This window comes from Marmota flaviventris, chromosome 8 (genome assembly GCF_047511675.1).
Source record: "Marmota flaviventris isolate mMarFla1 chromosome 8, mMarFla1.hap1, whole genome shotgun sequence".
Lineage (NCBI taxonomy): Eukaryota > Metazoa > Chordata > Mammalia > Rodentia > Sciuridae > Marmota > Marmota flaviventris.
In genome coordinates this window covers 93,598,351-93,618,394 of record NC_092505.1, presented here as the reverse complement: position 1 = coordinate 93,618,394, position 20,044 = coordinate 93,598,351, and the positions used below count along the sequence as shown (strand labels likewise).

General features: G+C 36.0%; 1 protein-coding gene across 1 annotated transcript in view; it reads right to left on the bottom strand.

Moving 5' to 3' along the window:
* The window catches only part of Spata16 (spermatogenesis associated 16), a 277,049-nt gene that overhangs the window by 224,478 nt on the left and 32,527 nt on the right, over positions 1-20,044 (bottom strand). The window contains exon 3 of the mRNA XM_071614922.1: positions 4,090-4,719. Coding sequence (XP_071471023.1) covers positions 4,090-4,719 — 630 coding nt within the window. The remainder of the gene's footprint in view (positions 1-4,089; positions 4,720-20,044) is intronic.

The window sequence follows — 20,044 nt, the reverse complement described above, 5'->3', positions numbered from 1 at the left end:
TGGACCTTTACAACTTCCTAGAAGTCTTTACTAATTATTATTATCCTCCCCATGAAAGTGTACCTGGAGTTTTTATTCATTACTATTTTCCTACTTTTTATTGATAGCTAAGCAATTTATATAATAGTGGTACATACTGCCTGATAAGCAAATACAACTACATGAGGACATGAGGCTAACCTTTTATTTTTATTCATAGAATCTTTGCTATTTTTATAGTAAATAACTTTGTATAACTATATTTTAAAAATTATAGTGAAATATCTGGGCATGAAAATAATATGAATTTTTTTAAATCTTTAGTTTAGATCTTTTACCCAGTTTGATTTATGTTATTAATATAAACATAAGAGAAAATGATAATTGATTTGAATAAAACTTGAGAACAAGTGATCAGTTGATCATAGAGCTAAGAACTACTTTATGTATATAACTTATTCAACTTTATATAATAAAAAAAGAAAGCATACAAAAATAAGTTATTTCATCAAGGACATTTAAATAATAGCCTTCTATTTTCTGAAATACTGAAACATTAATCTTGTCTCTATTTTAGAAACTAAATTGTTGTTTCTGAATTATTTCATGCAATTTTATTTTAATCACTACAAAATATCATAAGTTTACATATCTAGTTAGTGACTTTTGAAAACAAAAGGAGTGAATATTTTGTAAAGGGCACAAAGAAGCTAATATATTAACAGAATATTCCTAGTGGGTTTATTAGATGCATATTATACATTGCAAATCATACCAATTAATGAATATTTACAAATTTACAGGATCTCAACCTGATTTGTTTCATTTTTCTGGTCTTACCTTTATCTGTACACTCCTATAACTGACTGTGTACCAACCATTTGGCGAGCATTTTATATGCCTCACAATACCTCCCTACTAGTAAGTACTCCTTGGGAGAGATGCTACTTTTCCTTCAATATCTGTTCTTCCCTTCTTCCTCAGTAATAGAACCTCTGAATGTTAGGTCTGAAATACCATATTGCTAAACCTTCCTTGCAGGTCTGTGTGGCCTCGTGATTACATTTGATTTAACAGGAAAAACTCAAAATAGTAGGTGTGAAGTGTGCTTATACAGTGTATCCTCTTCCTTTTCTTTTTCGTTTTGGGCTGGCTGGTGACACCAGTAGGAGCAGCCATTTTGGATCATGAGGTCAAAGTTACTTCTTAAGGACAAAATATAATCTGGTGCCCTGATGACCAAATTGTACCAGCCCTTGACTACTATAATTATGTAAAAGAGAAATAAAATTTTATCTTCCTTTAGACCCTGTTATTTGAGTTTTCTGTCATTTGCAGCCAAATCTAATCCTTGTTTGTCTACCCACAAATACTTGCTGGTACATCTGTATGTCGGATGTGATTGTTATCATTAGGCCTTGGCTCTGTCATCCATCTTGTCTTACTCAAAATGATGCTAGGGCATAAGAAAACAAGACAGCTATATGAAGCCATCCTAGGAACACTGAGAAAGTAAAGAAGTTAATTTCAGGAGAAGAAGGGTTAAAGAAGCTACAAATCTTTTCTATTCCCAGTAGCTTTGGTTTATTAAGAGACATTCTAGGTAAGATTTCAACGTTAACTCCCAAGATAATTAGACAAAAGCTAGGCCAGATGTCTAAGCTAAGTTTTGGTCTCAAAATAATTACCTTTGTTAATTATCAGTAATTAGTGTCAGCATCCAAAACTTTCCTAAAAACCTGGGGAGAGAGAAATGGGAAGGGAGGAGGGAGAGGAAGGGAAGGGGAGAGAGAAGAAGAGAGAAAGGGGGGGGGGCAGACAGAGAGACAGAAAAACATATTCATTTTCCAGTACGATTGCATATTGAGGTCATCAAATCCTGATTCAAATTTTTGCGATTATGAACACTGGGTTTTAAGGGAAAACTACATATTTTCTTTCAATTAATACAAACATCTTTTGCTTCCAATAAAATTATTCTAAAGTTTTTCTAGCACTTTTTCTTTTTTCGTGCCTTCCTTTTTTTTGTTGCCAAAATGATTGCTTTTCTTGGTCTATAAAATTATCCTTAAATTCTACCCCCCATTGGAAAAATATTTTAATTGAAAATGGCCCTGACAGAAATATTTAGGAATGTTTACAAAGTCTTTATGTGTTAATTCAGCTTTTCATTGCTGGGACCAAAATACCTGACAAAAACAACTTAGAGGAAGAAAAGTTTATTTGGGGCTCACTGTATTTGAGGTCCATGAATAGCTGACTCCATTGCTTTGGGCCCAAGGTGAGGCAGAACACCATGGCAAAAGGGTGTGGGGGAGGACAGTTGCTTAGCTCATGGTAGAGAAAAGCAGAGAGGGAGGAGTGGGGAAGAGCCTTGGAGATAGTCCAAGGCCATGCTCCAAGTGACCTTCTTCTACCCACACCCCACCTGCCTACAGTTACCACCCAGTAGTCCACTCAAATTACTAACCATTGAATAGATTAATCCACTGATGAGGTTAGAGCTCTCATCACGGCCCCAAAACCCCACCTATAACCTTCCTGGATTGGGGCTCATACTTTAAAAACATAAGCTTTCCAGGGGACAATTTTAGATCCAAACCATTATACATCTTTACTATCCTTTCCTTGGCCACAGACTGTTGGACTGCAGCTCAAAGGACAGCACAAAGTGGTCTCAGAGCCCAATGGATGGCCAGACATTGTGGTACTTACAACAACATTTAGAAGTTTACATGGCATATAACACTTCTTTCCACTGACCCTTTAAGAGAACAGAAATATTTATAGATTTATCTATTTGTGTGTTACTCAGTCCCTTCATTTCTACTCAGGCCTTTTTTTGTGTGTGTGCTTAGTTTCTTTTTAAATATTTAGAAGCAACATTGCCTGGTATTTCCCATAAATAATTTGTTGTAGATTTAGTCATTTTAACCTGCAAATAACAATGGGAAATAATACTCTACTTTTAAATCTGTATCCCAACATCTCATATTTGGTTCCTGTCCTCTCTCATGTCCCTGTGGTAGATCAATTATTCCTCTATGCCATCTTTATTTACATGTTCACTGGCTTGAGTCCCTCACCACACTGTTACAGGGAAGTAACCTGCCTTAACTCATTTTTAAAATATCTCCAGTGCCCAGCAGGCATGTATAGAATGCATTGAAATGTATTTTTGTAATTAATGAAGCACTGGGTCACCAATATTGCCAGGCCAATGGGACTTCTAGTTACATACTTTGGTCTTTTATAGGATCAGTGAGTCATGAGATGGAACATCTTTTTTCTTATGACTTATTTTGGTTTTAGTGGTGATACTTAAGTTTATTTTAGTCCACAGGCTATTTCTTAATGCCAAGATGTTGACAAACTTACCTGTTTGCTGACAAAGTTAATTATTCAAAGCTCACCAGAATGTTAAAGAAGTGAAGTGTGATGATTAAATAAAATGATGCTATTTTGTTCTTAATAAATATGTACAGCTGGGTGCAATGGTACATGCCTTCTGGCTTCTTGGGAGGCTGAGGCAGCCTCTATAATTTTAGAGAGGCACAATTCAAAATAAAAAGTGCTGGGAATGTAGTTTTGTGGTAAAGTGCTCACCTAGTATGTGTAAACTCCTGGGATCAATCCCCAGTACTGAAAAAACAAATCATGTACTAAGTGTCAGCCCATGGAAAGATGTTCATGTGGTTGTTTGCTCATGAAGGCTACATACTATAATAATCTGTACACTCATGAATTACCTATTTCTAGAAAATCTTTATTCTACCCACCAACACTGCACTGAAATTTTATGGCTTTTACAGGTGTACATCTAAATTATGAAGGCAACTGCATTTTTATATATGTTGCCATTCACTGCAGGGTTCCTTAACAGAAAAAAACATGAGGTATGCTTTGGGTATGTCAAGTGCACACAGGCATATTAATTTGAAGGCATATCTTATTTGCTTTATGTAAATTGGGAACTGCATAATCCTGATATTAGATATTTTCTCCCTATGCTCAGTGTTCATTACAGTATGATCAGAACCACTCAATGTAATTGCAACTTTCCATTTCATAGCTTCTTGTAACCAATCTATATTTTCTTAAATCCCATACCTCAAGTGCTGTTCTGAACTGTCCCGCTGCCACGGCGTATTTCTTTTGTCTATAGCAAGAGCTGGCATCCTTTAAGGCTACCTGAAGCCATTTGTCAATCTGAGGCAGAAAGCTGAAATTAGGTACACTCAAAGGGTCTACTATTTCAGTAGCTTGGCATGCTGGCTGAATCCCAGTGGACATGAAGGACTCCACAAACTCATAGCTCACGTCCTCTTCATCAATGTAGACCAACTTCATCTCCACATCCATTATGTTCTTTAAGGGGATGTGAGGCAGAGGCATGGTGATTAACTGATTGTCAAGTTCGAGTATCTTTGCCTCTTTCTTTCCCACTGGCTTTTCTTCACCTTCTGCCTTCCGTTTAAAGGCCACTTTCTCTAAATCATTATTTTGTTTTTCTTTGATGCTCTTTGCCATTTTTATTCTTTCAGCTGTGATTTCTACTTGTTTCTCTCCGCAGCGTTTCTTCATCTCTGGTGGCACCTCCAGGCTGTTAGGTGAATTTGCTAAGGTGGACATTTTCTTGCTTGTGTTTATCTTTGGAACAAGCTGATCATGATAGATTCTCTTCACTGTATTCTCCAAATTTCTACTGCTTCCTGAATCCGTTGATCTCACCCCAAACTCCTGTAGAGGTTAAAAAAAAAAAGAAAAGGGGGTGGTAATTAAAACAGTATTATGAAATTCAAGTAGTTTAGACTATAGTCAATTTCATTTTTAACTTTGTTTTAGTCATCATAGGTATTTAGTCACTATAGGTATTTATTGCCTTACATTAAAAATTGTCTTTATATCATCTCCTGACTGTTTTACTAAGGCAATGTATGTTTCATTTTTAAAACTCAACAAGAAGTGATTGAAAATACATCTAGAATTTGCCTTAAAAATAATCTTCAGCTGACCAACTTGAATGAATATTTTTATGAGATGCCCAAAGTCACTGAAGAGGAAAATCTCATACACAGTCACCAGGACAAAAAAAAAAAAAAAAGATCCCCCCAAAATCTATTTCTATATTAATTTCCTCAGAAAGGCAGGTGGTCTAGAACTCATTACAAAATACACTGCTAACCTGCATAATAGACTTGGAAGTCTAAAGAAACCACAGCTGCTTCCTCTAAAAAGCTTCCAGAAGTGTGAGCACAATGTTTCCTCAATGTTTCTTCTATTAATAATGAAAACCTGAAGTTCAAACAGCTTTAAATACAACTAGTGTTCATAACAGATTTCAAAGCAAAAGAACATGACCTTCAACCTCACAGTGATATGGAGCTGTTTGCAGCTTGAGTCTACTGGATTAGCGTGTTTGTAGCAATGGTTATCAATACCATATATTGTATTGTATGAAGATGAAGCAATTCTTAAGGCACTAATGCTGTATATAACTGTCTTTTGATTCAAAGTTTTCTGCATGCTAACCTTGCTTACAAATTTTTTCCAAAGTAATCATTATTTAGGTGTTTTGGGGTTTTGTTTTTGTTTTTGTTTTTTAGTTCTAGAGATTAAACCCAGGGCCTCATGCATATAAGAGGAGCATAATACTACTGAGCTACATCCCCAGCCCTTGTTTCTATTTTTTAAAATTGTTTCACCTATCCCGTTCTGTTGTAGAAATAATTTTGAGAGATAAATAAGGATAAGGACAGCATTTTGCAAGAGCTAGAGAGGGTGAGTTTATTAACAGACGTCACACTCATGCTCATTAGTGGGATATACCCATTTAGATTGCTATTTCCTCACTAGAACTGTATTCACTACTCCTAACGTAGGGTACTTCCACTATGGCATATTGTTTAGGAGAGCTAAGAGTAGACTTATATCAGACCACAAAGACACCAGGAAAAATGGAAGAGTGTGAAAATAACAGTGAGATAAAATCTAACATTTGTTTCTTTATATCTACAACAAGACAATGCCTAACTTCAGTCATTTCTCAAAGCTTAAAACCTGTTAGTGCTGTTGGTTATTTTAGTTTGTTTGAAAGATAGCAGTTTGCCTGTAGAAAACCTTAAGATCATTAAGAAAAATAAAGGAAGCAACAAAACTCCACTAATGGCTGTAACCTTTGACAGTCCCCTCCCTATAACTGTATGTGTCATCAGAAAGGTTGAAGATAATATATGAACACATCAAAGAAACTACTATGATATAGTCTATAGAATTAACTAATTCCAATACTTTCAATAATGCCTATCTTGGATATTAATTTTGCAAAAGTTAGAAGCTAGAATGATATTTCCCCATTGAGTTACACAGACATATCAGAATGGTATTGCTTTGGTGTGATAACACACACACACACACAAAAAAAAAAAAAATTGATATTTTTACCAGTCTGTGTTATGCTTAGTGTTGAGGAAGATCAATATGGCTGTGAATCACAGGCTTAATTTTGAGCAGGATGCTATCTCCTTTTTCCCTCTTGGAATCATTGCTACTATCTAGCATGTCTTCTGGACCACTAACCTGGCTATCTCAAGTAGCAAGGAGAAAACTGTGTTGGCCATCACTCTTATCTTGTGTTTTTTTTTGTGTGTGTGTGTGCCACAGGATTGAGTAAAAATTAGTTCTGTTCTTTAGTTCATATCTCTGGTGGATGGACATTCTAGATATGCATCTATTTCAGGAAATTTCTTTCAATAGCAGAGATGCAGTTCTTGAAATTTGTTGAAAGATCAAAATACTTGGTTTTAAGCATCTCTGGTTCATATTCTTTCTCACAATACACTGTAAACATATAAACAGTAAATGTTGATGGGTGAGTTGTTCCCAAAATTTCCATGATATCTCCCAGGTATCTGACCTAAATTGTTTACTTGAAGCACCAGAGGCTAAAATATATCAGAATATCTGGAGTTGATTGTTGTTGGTAATGCTTGGAACACCTGCAGCAGCATCAGCTATCTCTGCTGTATTTATGTCATATCTCTTAAACACATAAATATATAAAGTTATCTTTGTAAGAATTTCTTTGGAGGGGGGCACCAGGGATTGAACTCAGGGGCACTCAACCACTGAGTCACATCCCCAGTCCTATTTTGTATTTTATTTAGAGAAAGGGTCTCATTGAGTTGTTTAGTGCATCGCTTTTGCTGAGGCTGGCCTTGAACTCTAGATCTTCCTGTCTCAGACACTTGAGCTGCTGGGATTACGGGCATGTGCCACCCTAGTCTGCAACCATTTCTTCTGAAAGGTAATTGTTCTCTTTCCACTTCTCTCCTTTCCTCTGCCTATTTTGTCTCTAAACTCATCCTACCCAATCCTACCCTTACTCTCCCCCATCCTGTGCCATTCTCTCCCTATAAGAAGAAAGGTCTTATTATTTTTTAGAAGCAGGCTTCTGAGTGCTTCTGCATCAGCCCTTAAACCTTGTGTAGAAGTTGTCAGTTTGGTCTCTAGGGCACCTTTTTACCAGAAACAATAACAGGAGGGGAAATGTAGATGTGGTATATATAGAACACTCCGAGGTATTAAGTTATGCGAGCAAATGCTTAGTTTTCAGGCATCTGGAAGATCAGTTATTCCAAATTTATCCAAGAAACAATAATTTAAGTACCCCTACAATCCAGTCTACGTATCTGAACATTACAAACATCCTAAATAGCCAGACCGAAAATGCATAGGCAAACCCAATCAATATTTTTTTCCCAATCAATATTTTACATTGTTGTTTGCAAATCAGGTGACTTTGATTTCACATTTAAAACATGTTCTTTATAAAAAAAAATTGTCACTCATATACAGAAGAGTTATGGAACTGCTCCCTTTCAGCATTTCTAACAATTATAAAAACTTCATTTAAATAATCTGGAATTAAAGGTCTTTTATCACTAGCCCAACAGGTGTCTCCCTTATTCAACTCTCCTCCTGCAAACGACCTTGAAGTCAAGCTGAACTCTAAGACATGCTCTTTTTTCACTCTGTCTACTAAGAATTCCCCAGCTTCCTGTTCCCACACCATTCCACCTGTCTAAACCAAGCCAGGAGTTATCCATCTCCACCTCCTCGGAATGCCGACAGCATTTATAGCACTTATTTTTTATATTGCAGTTATGCCTGGATGACTTATTTCTTCCAATAAACTCACTAAAAGCAGAAATATGCTTTACTTATCTCGACATTAGTTCAGTGCTTTGCATAGAGTAGGCATTCAATAGATGTTGATCAATATGAATGTTGTGAATCAAAGGCTAATTTACACATTTTACAAAAACAAAGTTGAATTTTTTCCTAAAGGTACAACCAAAACCTTGAAAAATTGGTTTCTGAGAGGTTTTGTTGGAATTTTTCTTGTTTTGCTTTAAATTTGGTTCTGGGTAAAATACATTTTCTTCTTTGATGGTTCAAGTGAATCATGTACAAACTAGACTTAAACTATCAACCTCTTCACTTTTTTTTTTTTGGTAGTCGATTAACATGACATTAGTCAGCGTTCCTAAGGCACTGAGCTACACTTTAATCATTATTTCAATAAAAAATACTTTTAGTGATACTATTAGACAATCGTTATGTATATCAAAGAAGTGTTTGCTTATGTTTGGTAAAAATGCCCATTCTTTAATTTAGAGGGGGCACTGTAAAATTGATTTCCTCATACAGGCATAAAAAGATCTCCAGCAAATATTGATATTAAACATTAGAGCAAGCTCCAAGGTTTTTATTAAGTACAGATACAAGAAACAAAGAGAGGTTAATGTTCAATCATTTCCAGTGGGTAACCATTTTAAATTTATTCAGTGGATTTTCAACACATTTATTTTTTTCTTCAAGCTTTCATCAAGCTTTCTGTTCTATGTGGGAGTTTCTGTTGCTTCTTAGACTCAATCGGTGGTTTACATGGCTATTAGTAACACAAATTATTTATTAGATTTTCACTTGAAATAGGCAGCTCAAACACAGGCAATTCAGCAAAAGAGAATCCTTAAAAATGTGCTCTCTGAAACATTCAATATCACAGTTGCTATGGTTTTCTTTCTTTAAAAAAAAAGGGAAAAAAAAGATCTAATTTTAACTTGCCATTAAATGCAACCAGAGAGATGTTATGGGGAAAAACACCTTGCTTGTTAGTCTACCAGTGCACCTTGATGTTTCTAAAAACACACTACGAAATATCCCTTGAATCTAATAATCATTTATTGAGCACCTCAACTTTGAGTAAGGTACTGTGCTAAGTAATATTAAGGAGACTCAAGATAGCTGAGCCAGGGCCTTGGCATTCTAGTGCTCACCCCTTGGGGTGAGTGTAGAAAGACAGGGGAGACACATAAGTAAAAAACTTCACTGGTATGATGATCTTCTACTGAACTGCTGGCTAGGCAGAAATGTATGACAGTCCATTTTCTATACTGATGTAGGTTTCTTCAGAGCTGGAACATAATAGGCCCTCAATGAACATTTGTTACTAGAGAGAATGTGAGGTACTAGGCACTACTGTACCATGGTAGGTAGCAATAATGGACATGCTTCTGTGGGAACATGGGACTGATGCAATTTTAAGATATTTTGGAAGTTATTTTTGTTTTTTGGAAAACATAGAATAAAGGTTCTTACGCAGGTGATTTCTCTCTCTTTTATCCAAGTACCCTTTAGGAATCTTGTAGCATTATTAGAAGGGAAAGGTGAATGTAGTTCAAAGTGCTTATTAAAAATTTTTTAAAAAGAACACATTCCACAGATTAGTATATGCATAATAATAACAACCACTAGGTATCTCTATTTGTAAAGTTATCTCATTGGATTAATCCATTTATTTCTAACAACTCTTTGCATAAATATTATCAGCTTTATTTTATGAATGATGAAACTGAGAGGTTAAACAACTTGAAAGAGATTACTAGGAGAATTTACCAAACTTAAGAACTGAACTCAGGACATTTGATGACAAATTCTGTGATTTGGGGGCCACTGGATAATAAATTACTCGATTTTATGCTCCTAGTGATTGAAATTTATAGTTTATTTTCCTTAGAAATGTTTTTTAACAGAATTCTGTAACCAGATATTCAACTTTACTGTTGTTATACTGGGTGAGACTCCTTAAAAATGGTACAATAAAAACATTTTATGGTTAACTTGAGTATATGGAAAAAATTGGTTAAGAAAGGCACAGTAGATTTTAAGTGTTTTTAGAAATATTCAGTTGCAAGTGTAATTATGGCCCTGTTATATTGCAGCAGTCATTATATTCAGAAAAAAATGATGTGGACATAAAATGTACACATGAACAGATTTAAGTAACTTAAAGTTTAACATTGTCACATCATTTGCTGGTCACTTAGTTACCAAATGGGAATATGGCATTAAAGCAACGGTACTTTTTTCTATAGCTAATACACTGTGAATATCTGTCACCTTGTGTCAGAGAGAACACTGCAAGGGCTTCTTTATCATGATATTACATAATGAAAAGAGCATTCAGTTTGCAAGAATAGCTTGAATTCTAGGTTTATCATTTATTTCACTGTATGTTCTAGGAGAAATTATCCAAAATCTCTAAACATTATTTTCCTCCTCTGGAACTTGAGAATGATCAAACACATGAGTATTATGCAAGAATCAAATGGGAAAACTTATGAAATGGTACTTTTTAAGAGAAGAGGTTTGGGAATTCCAAAAACAGCTTCTTGAAGATGCCTGTCTCTCCATGGCTAAGGCCTTTGCTTGGATACCGTCCCTCACTCCTGTCAATGATTTTGCTCCTGCAATTATCACCTTTCTACATTGCCATGTCTTCTTTTGCTATTGGATTATTCCTGTTGGTGAACATGCTGATCCTTCAACCTTTTCTTATAAGAAAACCAAACCAAAAAATGCCCCAACCTTACTTCACATCTTTTTCCTGTTGCCACCCCAAGCCATGGCTCCCCTCTACTGCAAAAGAGATTACAGCAGTTCTTTACATTTTGTCTCCACTTTTTCATCATCTACTCTCTTCACAATCCACTTATATTGGAGCCTGACCAATCCATTGCATCTGCTCTTTTAGAGGTCACCAATGACTTCCACATCAAAACCCAGTGGCCACTCCTGGCTGGCATCCGCCAGAGCTCTTGACAGCAGTCTTCACAGTGGAGCCTCTCTCTCTAGTGAAATGTGTTCTTCTCACCTCCTATGACAGCCTGTGCTGTGAGCAAGCTATGTCACTGACACAGACCAAAGCTGTTTGTGTCTTTCCATAATGTCAAAATTTATTGAATAACAATAATTTCACAGGCTACACTACTTTAAGTGGTGACAGTTCAGGAAATACTTGTGGGTCTTTTGATAGTCATATACTGGGCAAATGCAAGTTCTTTCATTTAATCTTAATTTCTAATTCCTATAGTGCTCAAGTCACACACATAACACAAATATGTGTGTGTATAAATGTAATTTCTCATTAAAGTAATATTATATATATATATATATATATATATATATATATATATATATATATATATATATATATATATCAGAAAGGCTAATAAAGGGTTAAGGAAGCCACAAAGATTCAGCAGGCTTAACTGGGCGCAAAAGGAGAGAGCAGATACTGAAAGCAAAGAGTCACTCTTGGTATTCAGAAGATAAAACTACTAACCAGCTGAAGAAATTGTTCAGGGCACAAAGATGTCACAACACAGGAACTTATTCTAGGCTAGGGTCTGGAGGGATGGCAGTTTCAGAATGTCAACTTGGAGTGTCAACTTGAGATGTCAGCTTGGAGTAGGTGGTTACATGGTAGTAATGGGCAGGAGAAATCACTCTCTGCTGAAGCCTGAGAACAGAGATTCAGAAGCTCATTGCTGATTTTTCCTGGGCCAAACTCCCAGGAAGAGCAACAAAGTGATGGGGTCAATGTGCTATTGTGTCCAGTGTTGGAGTAGGGGTCCTCTTTTTATGGGTCTTAGGTGAGGGAGTTGCATTCTGTGAGGTTAATAGGCTCCTGTGTTTGATGTTCCTGATACAATCTGAGATGTCTGTGTGTCCAGGTACTCCTTGATTTAATAAGGAAGTTTAATAAGGAAGCAAATTAATTTATCCATTTGCAGTTTATGGTTATGCTAGGCATATGCTGGTGGTTAACTCATACAAACCAGGTATAGAGTCATTCTACCACAACATTTATACTCAAAATGGAGTAACTCATGGCAAACTACTATTACATAAAAAGCATAACTCAGGTGTAGACACAGTCTGAAGACTACTGTTCTATACATCATAGAGTCACTCTGAGTAGGGTGCAGCCTGATCTCCAGACCATGTTCTTACAATTTTCCTGTTACTTCATTTATCACTCATTCTCATCTCCTGAATTAGCTTGTGCTCTTCTGTTCTACCCAGGAGCTCAGTCCTGGATCTCCTCCTTTTCCTCAACTGCATTCTCTCCTTAGGCTATCTTATCCAGTCCTCTGACTTCAAATATTATTATAAGCTCTTAAATCTCAGCATCACAACTCTGGTCTTTATATTTTTCTTAAACTTCAAAACTGTATAGTCAATTTGCTTTACCACATCTCCACTTGGATTGTTTAAAATGCATCTTAAAATCAATAATTGCTAAACATCTCTTAATTCCTGTTCCCTCAAATTATCCCTTTCCAGGTCTTCTTCCTCCCAATACATCTACTCCAGGACACAACTTTACAAGTTATTCTTGATTCCTTCCTTCCTTCCTTCCTTCCTTCCTTCCTTCCTTCCTTCCTTCCTTCCTTCCTTCCTTCCGTCCCTTTTCTGCTTTAGAACCTGGTTTATTGAAAACATTCCATAAATGTTTATCCTCCTCTTTACCCTTCTGCAGTCATGGCCATTTCACAAACACTAGGTGATTGAAGTGAGACTGAGCAGGAATCACATAGGAAAGATGTGAAGGGCTGGTTCTGATTTGGAATGATTTGACCATTTTACACATGAAGCAGTACTGTGTAGTGGTGCTTATAAATGTGCAACACCCTAAATCAATAAGACTTTGTGAGCATTTAAAATATAATTCCAAAATTTTAGGAGGATGTGGCATGAAAGGACAGATGACAGAGATGGAACAAACCCCGTAAGTGATGGCAGGCAGTCTGGTTTCTGCTGGAAGGAGCCCTGAAAGGTGGAAGTGAATTCTTGTCAAAAGGAGGAGGATTTGGGCTCAGGCTGCTGGCACATGCTTGTCCCATCCATCTGACTTCTGGAGGCTGTGCTTACAGAGATTTTGCCTGTCCTGTACCTCACATCAGTCACTTCTCTTTTTTTAGTTATAGAAAATTGTGCAATTCTTTCTAGGCCCCAACTTCCTTAATAAGACTCCTGTGGCACAAGAATTAAAATCAAGAATTAATAAATGGGATGGACTCAAACTAACAAGTTTCTTCTCAGCCAAAGAAACAATCTGTGAGGTGAACAGAGAGCCTACATCTTGGGAGCATATCTTTACCCCTCACACACCAGATAGAGCACTAATCTCTAGGGTATATAAAGAACTCAAAAAGCTAAGCACCAAAAAAACCAAATAACCCAATCAACAAATGGGCCCACGACCTGAACAGACACTTCTCAGAAGATGATATACAGTCAATAAATATGAAAAAAAATGTTCATCATCGCTAGCAATTAGAGAAATGCAAATCAAAACCACTTTAAGCTTTCATTTCACTCCAGTCAGAATGTCAGCTATTATGAAGACAAACAACAGTAAGTGTTGGCGAGGATGTGGGGAAAAAGGCACATTCATACATTGCTGGTGAGACTGCAAATTGATGTAGACAATATGGAAAGCAGTATGGAGATTCTTTGGAAAACTGGGAATAGAACCACCATTTGACCCAGCTATCCCTCTCCTCAACCTATACCCAAAGGATTTAAAAACAGCATACTACAGGACACAGCCACATCAATGTTTATAGCAGCACAATTCTCAATAGCTAAACTGTGGAACCAAACTAGAGGCCCTTCAGTAGATGAATAGATTAAAAAAATGTGGCATTTATACACAATGGAATATTACTCAGTAATAAGAAGAATAAAATCATGGCATTTGCAGGTAAATGGATGGAGTTGAAGAAGATAATGCTAAGTGAAGTTAGCCAATCCCAAAAAACCAAATGCTGAATGTCTTCTCTGATATAAGGAGGCTGATTCTTAGTGGGATAGGAAGGGGGAGCATGGGAGGAATAGACAAACTCTAGATAGGGCACAGGGGTGGGAGGGGAAGGAAGGCAGTATGGGGTTAGAAATGATGGTGGAATATATAGGACATTATTATCCAAAGTACATAAAGACATGAATTGGTGTGAATATACTTTGTATACAACCAGAGATATGAAAAATTGTGCTCTATTTGTGCAATAAGAATTATAATGCATTCCACTGTCATATATAAATAAAAAATTAATTAAAAAAGAATATAGAGAAGCTACAATTTTTTAATAATTTAAAATACCCAAGAGAAAAACAGTGTTTTTTGAAAAAAGAAACTGCATTTAAGAATGAAAAAAAAGAAAAGGAGGATAAATTACAAAGAAATCCTTAAGAAGTCATTAAATTGTAGTGACTGTAAATAATCATGTCCTAGAGGAAATCTCAAGGGATAAATTTTTCCTGCCAGAGATCAAGGGGAGGAAGTCTGAACAAAAACAAACAAGAAAGAACTGAATCCCTTCTTTCTTTCAAAAGCCATGCTAAAATTCATTGTCTAGTCCTTTGACTCTTTCTTTCAAAGGTCTGCCTCTATATAAATTCATGATTAATATCCTCCTCCACGTCCCATGTTCCCCTGCCTGATTATTGCAATGGCTTCTTCACATAGCAGCCCAAGTCATCCTTTTAAATAAAAATCAGATCCCTCCTCATTCTTGCTTAAAACTTTCCAACAGCTGTCCTTAGCACTGAAAGTATGATTCCCTATGCCTCTGTTCTCCCTTAAAGATTCATCGCATCTTCCCTTCTTGTCTCCTATATTCCAGCCACCTAACTTTCATTCTGCTCAACTAAATGAGTTCATTCCCAACTCAGAACCTCTGCATTTGCTGGGCTGAAATGTTTGCTCCATTGTGTTTTTTACATTATTCAGATAATAGTGTAAATTTCTGTTCCCCCCAAAGCCATATTTGATGAAATTACATAACCAGTCACAGATCTATCTTAATTTCTCCATGCTCCTTATTACAGTGGCATTTACTTATTTATATTTCATTCACATCTATCTTTCCCACCAGAATGTAAGTTCAGTGAGAGATTGTACATTGAATGTCATTTCACTGCTATATTCAGAGAATGGGCTCCAGGTAGATTAGGTAAACAATAAATGCCTGTTGACTGAACAACTGGATAACTCCATCTTATTGTACAACTAACGAAGAATTAAAAATGATTTTTTGTAGTTATACCACTTTACAACTAAGCTGTACACACTCATACATTGCTGGTGGGACTGCAAATTGGTGTGATCACTCTGGAAAGCAGTATGGAGATTCCTCAGAAAACTTGGAATGAAGCCACCATTTGACCCAGTTGTCCCATTCCCTGGCATATACCCAAAGGAGTTAAAATCAGCGTACTATAGTGATGCAGCCACATCAATGTTCATTGCAGTTCAATTCACAATAGCCAAGCTATGGAACCAACCTAGGCTAAGTGCCCTACAACAGATGAATGGATAAAGAAAATGTGGTACATATACACCATGGAATATTACCGAACCATAAAGAAGAATGAAATTATGGCACTTGCCTATAAATGGATGGAACTGGAGGCTATCATGCTAAGTGAAATAAGCCAATCCCCTAAAACCAAAGGTCAAATGTTCTCTTTGCTATATGGATGTTGACTCACAATAGGTAGGGTGGGGTGGGGAATGGAGGTTCACCAGATTTGATGGGGGAATGGAGGGAGGGAGAATGGGAATGGGAAAGAATGAATCATAAAAACTTTCCTGTGTTCATATATGAATACATGACCAGTGTAACTCCACATCTTGTGCAACCACAAGAATGGGAAGTTATACTCCATGTATGTATGATGTCAAAATACATTCTACTGTCATGTATAAGTGAAAGAACAAATATTTTTAAAAAGTAAAACAAACAGAAAAATACAACTAAACTGTACAGTTTACTAAATATAAGGTAACTTTTGACAAATTGGCTTTGCCACGTGAAGCTTCTCCAAACCTGGTGGCATCCCAATTCTTTTTCCTTTTTTTCTAATTTCATTGTTTGCTTCTTCAAGTCAACAAGGTTTATAATGTACCTATCCAACTGTCTTTTACTTTAGACTTTGTTAGGTAGTAAACACTTTCCCTGATACTAAATTTACACACACACACAAACACACACACACATAAATATATATGTATATAAATGTCTTACAAAATGAAATTGTCTATATATATATATATATAGTTATATATATGCATATATAATTTCATTTTGTAAGATGTTTGATGATAGGGGGCATCATGTCTCATTACCCCTTAATATTTCAGTGTACATTTCCTAAGATCAGGGATATTTTTCTATTGTAACAAAATACAGCTATCAATGTCAGGGATGTTGACGTTGATACAATACTCCTGTCTAATCTACAGTTACTATCCCCATTTCTTTAGTTATCTCAATAATGTCCCTTTAGAATTTTTTTCTTCTAGGATAAAATCCAGTCTTAGACAATGTACTGAATATTGTTGACTTGTCTCTGCTCTGGGACAGTTCTTCAGCCTCTTCCCCATCCCACCCCATGATTTTTTTCATCTTTAAAGGATCTGAGCCAACTATTTTACAGAATCTACTTCAATTTTATTTTTCCTTGGGGTTGAGGGTGATACTTCTTCATGATTATGTTCAGGTTAAACATCCCCCTTCAGAATATGACAAAATAATGTTGTTTTGTTCTCAATGCCTCACATCTGGAGGCATACTGTGTCCACTTGGCTTACTTTGGTGATGACAATTTTGATGACTGGTCTAGATGTTATCTAGTTTCTCTAGAGCATAGTCACAAGTTTTCCCCTGGCAATTTAAACACAGTCTCTGGGGAGGTACTTTAAGGCCATGTCATTTCCCTGCTTCCTCATCAAACTTTCCCCCCTCTATTTATTGTCCACTGATAACCCTTGCCTACAGTCTAATCTACAATGATTCCAAATGGTGATTTCCTTTTCTCAACTCACAGTAGGATTAGAATGCTCCACCTGGTCACCACTAATGGATCTGCTAAAAAACAAAAAACAAACAAACAAAAAACATATTTAACCTGATTTTTCCTGCCACATTTTACTATTTCTTGAGTGTATATATTCTCACTTTTTCAAAAGTAAAACCTATCATTTCAGGAAACACAAGTAAAAGAGTACTAAAATGTTACATAATAGTTCCTGCAATTATTTTGAAACGAACATTTTGAACATGAAAATAAATTTTTAGCATTGAAAGGAATCATAGGGCGTATCTACTATAATTCTTTTATTTTAGGATAGGCCAAGAAGGGTCTATCCTTATTCAGTGGCAAAGGAGGAAGTTGGTCTATAGTCTCTGACTCTAGATTTCTACCACATTCATATTAGTGTACTCAATCAAAACTTATTTGTTAAAAACACAGTGTCCTCAGTAGTTGTCAGCCAAAAACTCATGACATAAAGTAGGTGGTAAACAAAGGTGAATTATGGAGTGCTGACAAAGTTCCACCTTTTCTTAATAATTGATTAATTATTCAATCATTCATTCACGATTTACTAAGTAACCACTCTGTGTTGTGACTTAGGTTGGTACTGGTAATGCCTTCTCTTTCAGAGAGTTTATGATTTAGTAAAAGGTCCTACTTCAGAATGCATCAGAGTCCCCTGAGGCCCACAGTTTCTAGACTTCACAGATTCTGACTCAGGTTGAGTGATGCACTGGATTCTGCCTATTAGGTAAGCAGACTGATACAATGTTGCATGGTACTTATTACAGAATCTGGACAAGGAGACAGCCTTATCTATCCACTTAACTATGAATGCCAAGTCACTTCACATCATGAAAAGCTGAGCTGAAAGTAGGGCTCACATGATTCTTTGCAAGAATGTTGGTTTGATTCTCTACCAAAGACAATATAATTATGTAGTGCTTTTAAACAGAACTATTTGGAACTTTTATATAAATTTGTCCTAGATAAAGAAAAATAATAATTTAACTTGTACAGTTTTTAATGATATTATTTGACGATTTCTTCTAAACCTTTGTCTGGTATAATTCATGATTTTATTTTGTACAAGTGCATTTGTCTGTGGGAGAAATTAACTTTGGAATTAAGACAAAAGACAGTATCAAAATGATTAAGAGATTTTAAAAACCTTTTTCAATCATGCTTCAATTACATTTAATGAAGATTTACAAGCTTATGGTGCTCAGAAATACTTAAGAACTGATTGTACATTAATCATTCACTAATATTTTCCCAACTGATCTCAGCAAAAGAGAACCAGAGAGTCAAAGAAGTTCTCAGAAAAAAAGTTTTGACGTGTGCCAAACTTCAAAACAAAGCCATATTTTAAAACTGCTGTTTTGACATCTCAACTTGACAAACTATGTCAATGAAACTACTGTTACACGTTAGACTTCTGCTTATGGGTGAGGCAGAGTAGCAGATCAAAACTTCTTTTAAGAACAAATAGAAGGATCAAGTAACAAATCATCTGTTGGAGTATACTAGAGAGATGGGGAGGCCATGAGAAATCAAGAGGGTTTCCCTCATCAAACTAAGCTAATTTTTTTAGTTGTTTTTATTTGGGTACATTGGATAATTCTAGGCATGGAGAGGAGAGCAGCAACACAGCCTTCTGCAAAGGAGGTGCAGCAATTGGTGATACTGAAACCAGCACAGCTTTGGGTCGATATTTGGGGGGTTCAAGCACAGAAGCAGTTTACCACTCAGAAAAAGAGTGCCAATTTGGGGGTTACGTGGAGCAGGATATTGCAGTAGAAAACTCTGAAAATTAATGTGAAATTTTGGCAATCTTGTGAGACAAAAGATACACAAGAGGAAGGGCCTTGGGGAAGCATCGGATCTTCAGCAGAAATGCTTTGATAACCAGGTGAACAGGAAGCAGACTCTTTCCAGGGATGCAACACAGCCTCTACATGGAACATGTTGCTTACCTAGTCTCTAATTATTTAAGATGAACCACAATGTTATCTGCTTAGTGAAGTGAAGGGCTAATCTGTTACAGGGAAGATGTATCACATGGATCCTCTATAATTTTCTAAACACAATAGTCAGCATTTAGTAGAAAAATATTAATTATGCTAAAGTCTCTGAAGATTAGATACACAAAACAAAAACAAAAGGAACAAAAGAAAATATAGACAATAAAAACACACACATGGGATTTTAAATAGCCTTAACTAACATATTCAAGATGAGAGGAGAGGTGAAAAGTATTTTAGAGAGCATCAGAACCTATAAAAAGGGATTAAACAAAAATTCTGGAACTGAAAAGTATGCTATCTACAATTAACTCATGACAGATTAGATGTGACTGAGGACAGGATTAGTAAATTTAAGAAACAGTAAACAGAAAAATGCCTCAACTTAAGCAGATAAATAGTGGAAAATACAGAAAAGAACTTTAGAGATGTAAAACACCGTAAAAAGTTCTGGAAAAGTGTAGTTAAAACCCATAAGGAACACAGTGTGAGAATGAGGCAGAAGCAAAAGAGAATTGTGGGAGGAAATGAGGAATAATAAAGGGTTATTATGTGAGAATATACATATAGGAATGCTACTTATTGTTAAACAACAATACTCAAATACAATAGAAATTTCTCAGGAGCTTGGGGATGAATCTCATGCCTAGCACACAGGAGGGCCCAGATTCCAGCCCAAGCACCACCACCACAAAAAAAGTAAATAAATTTTAAAAATGTCTCTACAGGCTTTGAAATGTATATGGAATTAAAAATAATGGCAATCACAATGCAAAAGTTGAAAAAGGATAAGTAAGTTATTCTACTGT